Consider the following 15,169-nt stretch of genomic DNA (forward strand, 5'->3'; position numbering starts at 1 on the left):
TTGAGCAGAGCTATCACTTCCTTTGTTTTGAGCATTATGATTCTTCATTGAAGCCAAAAATCAGAATAACTTTTTTGACAGCTATGTAACAGTGCTAGTCTAATCAGATTATAATAAACTTGTAGTATTTTTTTTCTTTTTGCTTCACAAAAACTGATCTTCGGCTGGGCATGTTGGTGCACACATATAGTTCTAGCTACTCAGGAGGCTGATGCAGGACGGTCGTTTGAGTTCAAGAATTTGAGCCCAGCCTGGGCTGTTGGCTTTTTGTTTGTTTGTTTAATGTTGTTTGAGACCTGCTAAATTGATTTTATGTTCCACTAACGGATTGAGATCTGTAGGTTGTAAAACATAGGTTCAGGCTAGAATGGATATAAGCACTACATATTTTTTTCATATTTCATGCACTACTTTTTTTCTCAAAAGGGAATTTTGCAACTTTTTTTCTTTAATACTTCTTTGTGAACAGTTGCATATAAGTAAAGGGTCATCACTCTTATCAATTTACAGTAAATTTTCTTTATCAAAACAGTTATTTAGGCTTGGCTCAGTGGCTCATGCCTATAATCCCCGCACTTTGGGAGGCCGAGGTGGATGGAGCTCCTGAGGTCAGGAGTTTGAGACCAGCTGGCTAACATGGTGAAACCCCGTCTCTATTAAAAATACAAAAATTGGCCAGGCATGGTGGCTCACGCCTGTAATCCAAGCACTTTGGAGGCCAAGGTGGGCGGATCACCTGAGATCGGGAGTTCAAGACCAGCCTGACCAACATGGTGAAACCCCGTCTTTAAAAAAAAAATACAAAATTAGCCAGGATGGTGGTAGGGATCTATAATCCCAGCTACTTGAGAGGCTGAGGCAGGAGAATTGATTGAACCCAGGAGGTGGAGGTTACAGTAAGGCGAGATCCCTGCACTCCAGCCTGAGCAACAGAGTGAGACTTGTCTCCAAAAAAAAAAGTTATTTAAAATATTCATCAAGCCGCTTACTGTAGCTCACTCTTACAGTCCCAGCAGTTTGGGAGGCCAAAGCAGAAGGATCATTTGATACCAGGAGTTGGTGACTAGCTCGGGCAACATAGTGAGATTCCGTCACTACAAAAATAATAATAATAATGATAATAGAATTAGCTGCGTGGAGTAGCACGTGCCTGCATTACTAGCTATTTGGGAGGCTAAGGTAGGAAGATAGCTTGAGCCCAGGAGTTGGAGGTTAACATTGAGCTACGATCATGTCATTGCACTCCAGCCTGGGTGACAGAGTAAGACCTGTTTCTAAAAATAAAAACAAATATGAATAAGTCTTTTACCACAGTGAGATAATCACCTCACACCTATTAGGATATCTACAATTTAAATGAATGAATTAATTAATTAATTAATTAAAAAAATAAATAAATGTATGTCTTGGCGAGGATATGGAACAATTCGAGCTGTTTTGTCATTGTTGAGAAATTAGAACTCTTGTACATTGCTAGTGGGAATGTAAAATGCTACAGCCATTATGGAAAACAATATAGTGGTTCCTCAAAAAATTAAACATAGAATTACCATATGATCCAGAAATTCACTTTTGTGTATACATAACCAAAAGAATTGAAAGCTGGGTCTCAAACATACATTTGTACAACCATATACATGGTAGCATTATTCACAGTAGGTGAAAAGTTAAACCAACCCAAGTGTCCATCCACAACAAATAGGTAAACAAAATGTTGCATGTATGTGCAGCTGAAAATTTCAGTTTAAAAGGAAGGAAACGTTGACACATGCAATTAAATAGGCAAACCTTGAAGACATTATGCTAAAGGCATAAATCAATCACGAAAAGACAAATACTATATGATTCTACTTATATGAAGTACCTAGAGTAGTCAAATTTATAGAGATAGTAAAGTGGAGGTTATCAGGGGCTGGGAGTGAGGGGAAATGGGAAATTATTTAATGAATATAGAATTTCAGTTATGTAAGGTGAAGATGAAAAGCATCCTAGAGATTGATTGTACAACAATGTGAATATACTTAACACTGCTAAAAATAGTTAAGATGGTAAAATTTGATGTTATGTGTATTTTACTACATTAAAATAAAGTGGTTCTACCTGGCCTGCGTGGGTGAAAAAGAAAAAAATTTTTAAAGGGTTTCTGAATGCTAATAGCCCTTGCTTAAAAAAGCAACATGTTGATATTTCAGATAATAAATTATCATCTCGTATTTTAACAGTTCTGCATTTTCCAGCTGGTGAGCACTGAGAGTAACCGCTATAGTCTAGATCACATTTCTTCACTATTCACTTCTCAGGTAAGTTGATTCATCCTTTGCATATCACATAAATACAAGAAAAAGAAGATTGGCTAACTCTGTTATGGTATCATGGGACTGTTGTCTTAAAATGGACTATTTCATGATGTACGAAACAAAATTTCATTTGGACTTAACCAAATTCACATGGTACCATGTTTACTTTTCATGCATTTACCTCTTCTGCTGATGAAAATGTAAGTCACCATGAACTACTACTTTTTTTCTTATTTTATCCCTTTTTTCCCCCACATTTCCTCCTAGGAGACACTGATTGACTTCGCCTTAACTTCCACGGATATCTGGGCCCTGTGGCATGATGCTGAGAACCAGACAGTTGTGAAATACATCAACTTTGAACAGTATGGGTCACTTCATTCTGTCATTTTACCTCATCCCAAGCAATTTTTTTTTTTTTTTTTTTTGAGACGGAGTCTCGCTCTTGTTACCCAGGCTGGAGTGCAATGGCGCGATCTCGGCTCACCGCAACCTCCGCCTCCTGGGTTCAGGCAATTCTCCTGCCTCAGCCTCCTGAGTAGCTGGGATTACAGGCACGCGCCACCATGCCCAGCTAATTTTTTGTATTTTTAGTAGAGACGGGGTTTCACCATGTTGACCAGGATGGTCTCGATCTCTTGACCTCGTGATCCACCCGCCTCGGCCTCCCAAAGTGCTGGGATTACAGGCTTGAGCCACCGCGCCCGGCCTCAAGCAATTTTTATGCTAAGAAGACAAGAGGCTGGGCACCATGGCTCATGCCTATAATCTAACACTTTGAAAGGCCAAGGCGGGCAGATCACTTAAGCTCAGGAGTCTGAGCCCAGACTGGGCAATATGGTGAAATCCCATCTCTACTAATAAAAAAAAATAGCTGGACATGATGGCAGCTGCCTGTAATCCCAGCTACTCAGGAAGCGAGGCTGTGGCATGAGAATCACTTGAACCCAGAACCTGGGAGACGGAGGTTGCAGTGAACCAAGATGCACCACTGCACTCCACCCTGGGCGACAGAGTGAGACTATGTCTCAAAAAAATAAATAAATAAAAATAATAAAAAAAGAAGAAGAAAAGAAGGCGAGAACTTTTTATGTAGAGCCAAGTCAAGGGTTTTCATTTGAAGAATTCCACCCTGGGTTTTCCTCTTGTTACAGTCTTCCTGAAATACGTCTTATGCCTTTTGTGTTCTTTCTTACGTTTTTGTTTTAAGACAAAATGATAATTCTTGGGGTTGGACTAAGATAAAGAAAATGCCATATTTGTTGGGAGAGATAGCATATGTCCAAAATACCTCTAATCTGGGTGTTTTCTTTATTTCTATGGCAAAGACTTCCTGATTCCTGCATCTTCCTTAGGACACTATAGTCTTTTGTGTTTTCAGTTTTCTGAAACCTTAGGCTGAGGCAGGAGGATTGCTTGAGCCTCAAAGTTCAGGCTTCAGTGAGCTATGAATGTGTAGCATTTTATGAGTATAAAATTATAACACAATTTAATGTTGATTATGTCTAATATTAGATATATTTGGTATCTAATATTTTTTAATGTATGTATTAGTTTGTAAACTTTAAGTAGTTAAAAAATACATTTAAAACCCAATTTTCAGCTGATCCCATGATAATGGATTGTCAGAACTTAACCTTAGTGTCACTAAAGTTAGTAAACAGCCCTCCACTGCTAAGTTTGACTCACCAAAAGTAAAAAACAATTTTGAAGCAAACACTTGTCTAACCCCGAAACACCTGTAGAAGATACCTTGTTACACAGCTTGAGGGCCACTGAACCAATTGAACCCGCTGGGTCTCTGATAACCCTAGAACCTAGGGTAGAATTATAGGAATAATTGCCCCCCAGGTTGACCCCAAGCCATACCTCAAAGATAAAAAGTATTCCTTAAGGTGGAGGTTGCTGTGAGCCCAGATTGCGCCATTGCACTGAAGTACTCCTTATAGATGGCGTTTGAGCAAAGTGGTCAGAAAGTACAGGCTGTAGAGTTGGAGCAGGGTAGGAATCCTGGTTGTGCAACTTCCTAGCTATGCTATATCCTCAGCCTCACTCTCTACATCTGTGAAATAGAAGTATTATATCCTTGAAAGACATATATGAATAATGTCTAAAACTGCTTCTAACATTAATATCTAGAAAATAGTAAATGTAGAATGAAAGTTAGCTATTCTTTGTATGTGATGCCTTAGTGTTAAAATGACATTAAAGATTGGGCTTGGGATCTGAAACAATAAGTTTCAATTTTAGGAAGGTACTTAGTAAGAAAACTTGTATTAAAACTAAGCTCTGCTAAAAATGTTTCTTTATTTAAAAAAAAAAAATTTTTAACCGGGCATGTCTTTAGCTGGGCACTGTGGCTCATACCTGTAATCCTAGCGCTTTGGGAGGCCAAGGTGGGTGGATCATGAGGTCTGGAGTTCAAGACCAGCCTGGCGAACATGGTTGAAACCCTATCTCTACTAAAAAGACAAAATTAGCCGGGCATTGTGGCCAGCGCCTGTAATCCCAGCTACTCGGGAGGCTGAGGCAGGAGAACCACTTGAACCCAGGAGGTGGAGGTTGCAGTGAGCCAAGACTGCGCCACTGCACTCCAGCCTGGGTGTCAGAACAAGACTCTTGTCTCAAAAAAAAAAAAAATGTTTTTAGTAGAATTGATCATTGCAGGGTTCAGTGATGCCCCCCCACCCAGATACTGCCAACAGCATATGTTTCATTTTTATTGATCACTTCTGTATAAACTGATGGACTTCCTTTGTCTCTAGTAATGTTGCAGGTCAGTGGAATCCAGTTTTTATGCAGCCTCTGCCAGAGGAAGAGATTGTCATCAGAGCTGATCAAGACCCCAGAGTAAGTAAATGGTCAAGTGTTGTATAAGGTTATGATTTACCTTGAGCTTTTTTTTTTTTTTTTTACAGAGAGAGCTGGTCAAAATTATTAGGCAATGTGAGATTTTCCATGTTATTCTCTCTACTTCATTTCCCTACTTGCGGGAGTTTATTGCGATTTATTTTGTTTTGTTTTGTTTGTATATAATACCTATTATTACTGGTTCCATTTCTTTTCCATGTGAGCCATAAATGAATACTGTCGTAGATGGTGTAGAAACCAGCTTCCTTTACTTGTTCTCTTACCAATATATATCGCCAATAAACTAGATTTGCTTCTTCCATTTAAAATTGACATTTGACAAAGCTTGTTTTCTGCTGGAACCCAATGAAGCTCTCCGTGAGGAGCACACCATTTTCAGAGTAGTACCTCCAGTTGACTCAAAGACATTGCAGTCTTCACTTTCCATGTGAAAACATGTAACTGTTATTTCCCAAAGATAGAAGGGCAAAATGGCCATGTTCATATCGTAGAAACTCAAACTTTGGTGTTACGTGTTGGATTCCAAATTTTGTTTAGAATGATAGTAACTTTTGTTTTAATGTTCTAACAGGAGATATATCTGCAGAGTCTTTTTACACCAGGACAATTCACAAATGAAGCTTTATGTAAGGCTTTACAGGTCAGCAAAAAAAAAAAAAAAAAAAAAAATTTACTGTTTATTTAAGACTATTTCTTATTTTATTACCATATTATATAATTAATAATTATCAAGTTTTTGCATATATTAAACACTGAGCATACTTCTGTATACGTATGTGTGAGTTTGTAAATACTTTTATACTTTTTTTAATGTTCTTTCCATTAAATGTAATATTCCTGGTAGAGAGGTAGAGGGTAGGAGGAGGGACCACTTTCCCAGTAATCAGTAGGCATGCCAGAGGTAAAAAATGAAACCTGTGCCTACAGTATTGGAAAGATACCATACTACACTGCATATAATCTCTGTACTTGAGAAAAATTTAAAGTGGTTTCTCGTTTAGTTTTGATTATACTGTTTTAACATTTTTGTTAGGACAGTGAAGGTCTGACTTGGTTCTGATTCAAGAAAACTCTAAAAAATTAGCTTCAGAGCCATACTATAAGAGAAGCCCAGTGCTTTACAAAAGGATTATTTGGCCAGTAGTGGTGACTCACACCTGTAATCCCAAAATATTGGGAGGCTGAAGCAGGAAGATTACTTGAGCCCAGGAATTTGAGAGCAGCCTGAGTAACATAGGGAGATCCCATCTCTAAAAACAAAAAAAAGAAAGAAAAATATCCAGGTGTGATGACATGTACCTGTGGTCCCAGCTACTCAGGAGGCCTAGGTGGGAAGACTGCTTTAGCCCAGGAAGCAGAGGGTGCAGTGAGCCTTGATCATGCCACGGCATTCCAGCCTGGGAAACAGAGTGAAACCCTGTTTTTGTTTTTTTTTTTTTTTTTTTTTTTTTTTTTTTTTTTTAAACAAAACAAAACAAAAAGATTTCTTTAAGGTTGCAAAGGCTTTTGACCAGGTGCAGCGGCTCACGCCTGTAATCTCAGCACTTTGGGAGGCTAAGGTGGGCAGATTGCTTGAGCTCAGAAGTTCAAGACCAGCCTGGGTAACATGGCAAGATTTCCATCTCTACTAAAACAACAAAAAAGTTGAAAAATTTCACAGACTTTTTTTTTTCTTTTTTATTTTTTGAGGCAGAGTCTCACTCTTTTGCCCAGGCTGGATTTCAGTGGCACAATCTTGACTCAGCGCAACCTCTGCCTCCCGGGTTCAAGCAATTCTTCTGCCTCAACCTCCTGAGTAGTTGGGGTTACAGGCACGTGCCACCACGCCCAGCTAATTTTTGTACTTTTAGTAGGGAGGGAGTTTCACCATGTTGACCACGATGGTTTCAAACTCCTTGCCTTAAATGATCCACCTGCCTCAGCCCCCCAAAGTGCTGGGATTATAGGCGTGCATCGCTGCACCCAGCTTCCACAGGCTTCTTTAAACTGCTACTTAGCTTCATGAGTGGATTTAAAATACAGTAATTCATATAATTGAAAGGTATATTGGAATCATCTAGTCTGACCTCTCACGTAAAACAGAAATGCCTTCTGAGGTTTTTCTGATAGATATTCAACCTTTAATTGTCTCTACCTCCAGTGACCAGTTTCTCACTGGAGTTGTTATTCCCTAACTGTGTCATTTAAAAGGAAGCCTACATCCTTTTGGTGGCTTCTTTCTTTTGGAAGTTTATAGAACATGCCTGTCTTCTGTAAATCAACCCTTCAGGTATTTTAAGAGTCTTTCCAGGTCATCTTTCTCCAGACTAAATATACTCAGTTTCTTAACTTTCTGTCGGGTGATGTGTGTTTCACGTATGCCAAATCTCTATTTTACAGTTTTACATTGCCTCCATGTCTTCTAAACTGAAATATTTTTCATTCAGTTTTGGCTGTTATGTAGAAGTCTAAAGTGTCTCTTTTAATGTTAGATTTTCTGCCGAGGAACTGAGAGGAATTTGGATCTTTCCTGGAGTGAACTGAAAAAAGAAGTTACTTTGGCTGTTGAAAGTGAGGTGAGGTTTGGGTAGAGAAAGAATAAGAATTCCTTCCATTTTGATATAGGGAAAATTGGTACTGAAGAATTACTGGAATTCTTCACTTGACCTTGTTCATTGGAAGTATAAATGTTTAAACCTTTTAACTAGAGAATTAGATATACATTTGGATAGTCTATGGCCTTTAATACATAAGGAATATTCATTTGGCTGTAGCTTAGTATAATGATATTGGACAACTATATTTTTTGTGGATAAAGATCCTGAGTGGCATCAAGAGTTTAATTTATTTCATTTCTTCTTTGCCAGCTTCAAGGAAGTGTAACAGAGTATGAATTCTCCCAAGAGGCGTTTCGAAATTTACAACAAGAATTCTGGTGCAAGTTCTATGCCTGTTGTCTTCAGTATCAAGAAGCCCTCTCTCATCCTCTTGCCCTGCATTTGAATCCACACACAAACATGGTGTGCCTGCTGAAAAAAGTAAGGGAGCTGAAGCATAGAGAAGAACTTCTTTAGACAGTTCAGTGGGTGTTAACAACAAAGTGCCTTCAGAAAAAAAAAAAATTCAGTAGCTCTTGCAGAATGTTAGTCTGGTGAATGTTGTGGTTAGCTTTTAGGACTTGCATTTGTAATTTTTTTCCCTAAAATTGTAATTCATTCATAATAGTTTTCTATGTTATTATCTATACTTTTTTTGCATTTTATTTAATTTACTTTTTATATTGAACGAATTTCCAACTTAAGGTAAGAGTTACAAGAATAGCACAAAGAATTCCTATATACCCTTCACCTGAATTCATTTGTTCACTTCCCTTTGCTTTTCGTCATTCTCTAAACATATTTTTTTCCTGAACTACAGAAAAGTTAGTTGTAGATATCATACTCCTTTATCCTTAAATATTTCAGCATGTATCTAAGAACAAGGATATTAAATAACCACAGCTCAATTTAAAAGTCAGGTTATTTGATATTGACATAATACTATACAGTTTATATTCAAATCTTGCCAAATATAATATATAGTTTATATTAAGAATTTTGCCAGTTGTGCCCGTAATTTTTCTTCCTGATCCAAGATTCAATCTTTGTTTTTTCTTTTCCTGAGACAGAGTCTTGCTCTGTTGTCCAGTTTGAAGTGCAGTGGCATGATCTTGGCTCACTGCAACCTCCACCTCCTGGGTTTAAGCAATTCTCCTGCCTCAGCCTCTCGAGTAGCTGGGATTATAGGTGCACACCACCACACCCAGCTAATTTTTGTATTTTTAATAAAGACAGGGTTTCACCATGTTGGCTATGCCGGTCTGGAACTCCTGACCTCGTGATCCACCTGCCTTTGCCTCCCAAAGTGCTGGGATTTCAGGCATGAGCCAACACACCTGGCTTTTTTTTTTTTTTTTTTGACGGTGTCTTGCTCTGTTGCCCACTGCAACCTCTGCCTCCTAAGTTCAAGCAACCTCTTGGCTCACTGCAACCTCCACCTCCTGAGTTCAAGCAGTTCTCCTGCCCCAGCCTCCAGAGTAGCTGGGATTACAGGTACACCACCACACCTGGCTAATTTTGTAGTTTTAGTAGAGACGGAGTTTCACCGCGTTGGCCAGCCTGGTCTCAAACTCCTGGCCTCAGGTGATCCACCTCAGCCTCCCAAAGTGCAGGATCCAATCTAATATTTTATATATATTTAGTTATTATGTCTCTTTAGCTTAATCTCAAACTGTTATCAGCGTTTGTCTTTCATGAGAATGACATTATTTGAAGACCACACTTGTTTTGTTTATTTGTTTGTTTTTTGAGGCTGGGTCTCGCTGTGTCACCCAGGCTGGAGTGCAGTAGCCCTCTTAAGACTCACTGCAGCGTCAACCTCCCAGGCTCAAGTGATCCTCCCACCCTGACTTCCCGAGTAGCTAGGACTAAAGCTGCATGCCACCACACTTGACTAATTTTTTTTTTTTTTTTTTTTTTTTTTAAAGAGATGGGGTTTCATCATGATACCCAGGCTCGTCTTGAACTCCTGGGCTCAAATGATCCTCTCACCTTGGCCTCCCAAAGTGCGGAATTACAGGTGTGAGCCACCGTGCCCAGCCAAGACTACACCTGTTGTTTTATAGAGTGTATTTCAACTTGGGTTTGTCTCGTGTTTCCTCATGATAAGATGCACATCTCAATTATTTTATACCTTTAAAAATTTACTGAAAAAAAATGTAACTGGAAAATTTATATTTCTAGGGGTACCTGTCTTTCCTTGTTTCCTCCTCTTTAGTGGATCATTTGTATCTCCTGCCTTATGAGAACCTTTTGACAGAAGATGAGACAACCATATCTGATGGTAATAGTAATTGTTATGTCCATACTTAATCCCCTTTCTATATAAACCTAATGCTTCATTTCACACAGACACAAAAAATATTGATTGTTACAATGACCTGCCTTGATCACTTTACCACACCACAAATATTTTAATGAACACTTAAGAGACCTAAGCATCTCTGAGACCTTAGATTTCTTGTCATTTAATTAACAAACGTTTTATTTTTTTTATTTTTTTTTTTTTTTTGAGACGGAGTTTCACTCATGTTACCCAGGCTGGAGTGCAATGGCGCGATCTCGGCTCACCGCAACCTCCGTCTCCTGGGTTCAGGCAATTCTCCTGCCTCAGCCTCCTGAGTAGCCGGGATTACAGGCACGCGCCACCATGCCCAGCTGATTTTTTGTATTTTTAGTAGAGACGGGGTTTCACTATGTTGACCAGGATGGTCTCGATCTCTTGACCTCGTGATCCACCCGCCTCGGCCTCCCAAAGTGCTGGGATTACAGGCTTGAGCCACCGCGCCTGGCAATTTCGTTTTAATATATTTATCAATCAGTAGATTGTCATTGGCTTAAGACATGTTAACTCTCACTTATTTGTAGATGTGGATATCGCTCGTGATGTCTTATGTCTTATAAAATGCCTGCGGCTGATTGGAGAGTCAGTAACTATGGATATGTCAGTTACAATGGAAACGAGTTGTTACAACCTACAGTCTCCGGAAAAGGCTGCAGAGCAGATTCTGGAAGATATGATCACTATTGATGTGTAAGGAGAATTTAGGGTAAAGTGCATTTCCTAATGGAAATTCAGCAATGTTTAGCACCAAAGTTGGGTTTTTAATGTATGTGCAAGAATGTTCGAAGTAGTAGCTTAAAGTCAAACTGATGTCCTATGATTCTACATAGATATTTCAACTTTTTTTTTTTTTTTTTTTAGAGACGGGGTTTCACCTCGTTGGTCAGGCTGCTTTCGAACTCCTAACCTCAGGTGATCCACCTGCCTCGGCCTCCCGAAGTGCTGGGATTACAGGTGTGAGCCACCACGCCCGGCCGGCATATTTCAACTTTTAACAGAAAATCTAACACATGACTTCAAGTCTGGAAATAGACTCAAAATAATATGGTTTAACAATTAACCGAGCTTAAAATTCTGAAAAGCAAAAGTGTTCCTCTCACATTTGTTTTGTGTGTTGTTTTTAAAAAAAAAAATGAGAGGAAATTTGCTATGTAGAGGGAATGTATCTTGTATGCCAGAGTGATTATCTTCATTTCTTTACCTGGTTCCCTTGTTTCATAATGTATTTAGCTTATAAGACATATAGAACTTGTCTTAGATATTCTTGGTAGTAATAAGAATTTTATAATTGTCCTTACAGAGAAAATATGATGGAGGACATTTGTAGTAAACTGCAAGAGATTAGGAACCCTATCCATGCCATTGGGCTACTTTTACGGGAAATGGATTATGAAACAGAAGTGGAAATGGAAAAGGGATTCAATCCAGGTAAATGACAGAGCAACAAATATGCCTCTTTGATTAAAACAATGATGCATTCAGCTCCATTTTTCTTCTCTTTACAGCTCAGCCTCTGAATATCCGAATGAATCTTTCCCAGCTCTATGGTAGTAGCACAGCAGGGTATATTGTGTGCAGAGCTGTGCATAAAATCGCCAGTACTCGTTTCCTAATCTGCCGAGACCTTTTGGTTTTACAGCAGCTGTTAATGAGGCTTGGAGATGCAGTAAGTACTGCTTGAGGGAAAACTCGTAAAATCTAAAACCTGGTATAGGCCTACAAGCACTTAGCAGCAAAATGTCAGCCCTACTAGCACAGATAGTTTTGTCCTGGTTCACTGCTGTGTTCCCCAAGCTTGGCTGTATGAGGTGCTCTATAAATATTTTTGAATTAACAATGAATAAGCATTTTAATCCTTTTGAGATTACAGATTAGGGGGTGTTGGGGAGGGAGAACATCAGGAAGAACAGCTAATGGATCCTGGGCTTAATACCTAGGTGATGGGTTGATCTCTGCAGCAAACCATCATGGCACATGTTTACCTATGTAACAAACCTGCACATCCTGCACATGTGCCCTGGAACTTAAAAGTTGATTTTTAAAAAACAAAGAACATATATGAAGCAGATTGCTTTACTCTCAACCTTTGTATGTGTAGTAGTGGGAAATTTTCCCAGGTTGGCTCTCCCAAAATGTAGTATTACTAGTAACTACGAATGTGATAAAAGTCCCTTTAGTATGGAAGAAGAAGAAGAAGAAAACTCTATTTCTTTTCTCTCTCTCTTTTTTTTTTTGAGACAGCATCTCACTCTGTCACCCAGGCTGGTGTGCCGTGGCCTGATCTCAGCTCACTGCAACCTTCGCCTCCTGAGTTCAAGCGATTCTCTTGTCTTAGCCCCCTGAGTAGCTGAGATTATATAGGCGCGTGCCACCACACCCAGCTAATTTTTGTGTCTTTTATAGAAACGGGGTTTCACCATTTTGGCCAGGTTGGTCTTGAACTCCTGACTTCAGGTGATCCACCCAGTCTTGAACTCCTGACCTCAGGTGATCCACCCACCTCAGCTTCCCAAAGTGCTGGGATTACAGGCGTGAGCCACCTCCCCTGGCCTAAGAATTCTCTACAGTTCGAGGCTTACCTTAAACACCGTTTTGAGCTGCAAGTTTTTCTTTGTGGTCCTCCTAACTCCTAACTCAGTTGATATAAAAATGTAATTTTTATATTTTTAGTAGAGATGAGATTTAGCCATGTTGCCCAGACTGGTCTCAAACTCCTGGCCTCAAGTGATCCACCTGCGTCAGTCTCCCAAATTGCCAGGATTATAGGTGTGAGCCACCGTGCCTAGCTGCTTTCTATACATCTTTAATTATATCTCTAGGATAAGTTCTAAGAACTAGAATTTGATTGGTCTGCAGGTTATGCACACTTTTAAGGCTTTTGGTAGTACTGCCAAATTTGCTTATAATGATCATACCTATTTTTACCCAACACCAGCAATATATGAGAGAACTTAGGTTTCCCTGTGTCTCTCTTTTTTTTTTTCTTTTTGAGACAAGATCTTACTTCTGTTGTGCCCAGGCTGAAGTGTAGTGGCTATATTTTGGCCCACTGCAGCCTTGATTTCCTGGGCTCAGTTGATCCTCCCGCATTAGCCTCCCAAGTACCTGGGACTACAGGCACATGCCACCAGGCCAGCTAATTTTTGTTTCTACTTTTAGTAGAGATGGGGTTTCACCATGTTGTCTAGTCTGGTCTTGAAATTTTGGGCTCAAGTGGTCTGCCTGCCTCAGCCTCCCAAAGTACTGGAATTATAGGTATGAGCCACCGTGCCCGATTCTCTTCTTTAATTCTGAACCCACAGTTTGTGTGTGTGTGTGTGTGTGTGTGTGTGTGTGTGTGTGTGTGTGTGTCTGTGTTTTGAGACAGAGTTTTACTCTTGTTGCCCAGGTTGTAGTGCAACAGCTCACTGCAATCTCTGCCTCCCAGATTCAAGTGATTCTCCTGCCTCAACCTCTCGAGTAGCTGGGATTACAGGAATGCGCCACCACACCTGGCTAATTTTGTACTTTTAGTAGAGATAGGGTTTCTCCATGTTGCTCAGACTGGTCTCAAATTCCTGACCTCAGGTGATCCGCCTGCCTCGGCCTCCCAAAGTCCTGGGATTACAGGCGTGGGCCACCATGGCTGGCTCTGAACCCACAGATTTAATGAAAGCTAAGCTTTTCGTTGTTGATTTCTTTTCACCATCAGCTTCCATTATTTGGTGGGCTGTTTTTGATTATTTTTGGACTTAATTTTTAGGAAGATATTTTGCCACTTGCTATCATAAAATGCAAAACATGTCGCTTTTACAGTATTGTAAACTTTGTATTTATTTTATTTTACTTCCACCTGAGCCATAAGAGTTACCATTACTAATTGCTATTATTTCTTGTCCTATCCACCCACCCATAATATATAGGTGATTTGGGGAGCTGGTCAGCTCTTTCAAGCTCAGCAAGACCTACTGCATCGAACAGCTCCTCTACTCTTATCTTACCACCTCATTAAGTGGGGAAGTGAGTGCTTGGCAACTGATGTTCCACTTGACACACTGTGAGTTTCATTATCCCAATTATTTCAAAAATATATTGCGAGTTTAATTATTTTTCCCATTGTCTTCAAGGGAAACAGTTTTTTTGTTTTTGTTTTTGACACAATCTCGCTCTCTGTCACCCAGGCTGGAGGGCAATGGCACAATCTTGGCTCACCACAACCTCAGCCTCCCAAGTGGATTACAGGCATCCGCCATCAAGCTCAACTAATTTTTGTACTTTAGTAGGGATGGGGTTTCACCATATTGGCCAGGCTGGTTTCAAACTCATGACCTCAGGTGATCCACCTGGACCTCCCAAAGTGCTGGGATGACAGGCATGAGCCACTGTGCCTGGCCGGGAAAAAGTGTTTTAACAGTATGCTGTGAAATTATATGCTGCTAAGATTCAGAGAGCTTTTTGGTGCTCTATTTGTTAGAGGTTGAAGGCAACTTATAAAAATGAAAATAATGAGCTACATGTAACCATAGACCATATATGTATGTATACAGATAGATTATATGTATACTTATATATTTGTATGTACAGACAAATCATGTTGAATGTAACATAATAAGATGAAACCAGAAGGAAAGACCATACACAAAAACATTATGCTAGTTATTTTAGGTAGGCTGAGTTTCTTTATAGCCAAATCCAAGAATTACAAGATTCACTTTTTATTTGTTTGTTTTTGAGATGGAGTTTCACTCTTGTTGCCCAGGCTGGAGTGCAATTGTGGGATCCCGGCTCACTGTAACCTCCACCTCCCTGGTTCAAACAATTTTCCTGCCTCAGCCTCCCGAGTAGCTGGTATTAGAGGCGCCCGCCACCACACCCAGCTAATATTTTATATTTTTAGAAGAGATGGCATTTCACCATGTTGGCCAAGCTGGTGTTGAACTCCTGACCTCAGGTGATCCACCTGCCTCGCCCTCGAAAAGTGCCGAGATTATAGGCGTGAGCCACCACACTTGGCCAAGGTTCACATTTTCTTTTTTTTCTTTTTTTTTTTTTTTGAGACGGAGTTTCACTCATGTTACCCAGGCTGGAGTGCAATGGCGCGA

At 39.8% G+C, this 15,169-nt stretch overlaps 1 protein-coding gene across 1 annotated transcript in view; it reads left to right on the forward strand.

Moving 5' to 3' along the window:
• The window catches only part of NUP160 (nucleoporin 160), a 67,926-nt gene that overhangs the window by 21,344 nt on the left and 31,413 nt on the right, over positions 1 to 15,169 (forward strand). Inside the window, exons 8-18 of the mRNA XM_032282483.1 lie at positions 2,223 to 2,300; positions 2,565 to 2,662; positions 5,063 to 5,147; positions 5,740 to 5,808; positions 7,640 to 7,723; positions 8,015 to 8,185; positions 9,929 to 10,028; positions 10,613 to 10,778; positions 11,389 to 11,516; positions 11,594 to 11,754; positions 13,991 to 14,124. Coding sequence (XP_032138374.1) covers positions 2,223 to 2,300; positions 2,565 to 2,662; positions 5,063 to 5,147; positions 5,740 to 5,808; positions 7,640 to 7,723; positions 8,015 to 8,185; positions 9,929 to 10,028; positions 10,613 to 10,778; positions 11,389 to 11,516; positions 11,594 to 11,754; positions 13,991 to 14,124 — 1,274 coding nt within the window. The remainder of the gene's footprint in view (positions 1 to 2,222; positions 2,301 to 2,564; positions 2,663 to 5,062; positions 5,148 to 5,739; positions 5,809 to 7,639; positions 7,724 to 8,014; positions 8,186 to 9,928; positions 10,029 to 10,612; positions 10,779 to 11,388; positions 11,517 to 11,593; positions 11,755 to 13,990; positions 14,125 to 15,169) is intronic.

This window comes from Sapajus apella, unplaced genomic scaffold (assembly GCF_009761245.1).
Source record: "Sapajus apella isolate SASKATOON/1434 unplaced genomic scaffold, GSC_monkey_1.0 scaffold14, whole genome shotgun sequence".
Classification (NCBI taxonomy): Eukaryota; Metazoa; Chordata; class Mammalia; order Primates; family Cebidae; genus Sapajus; species Sapajus apella.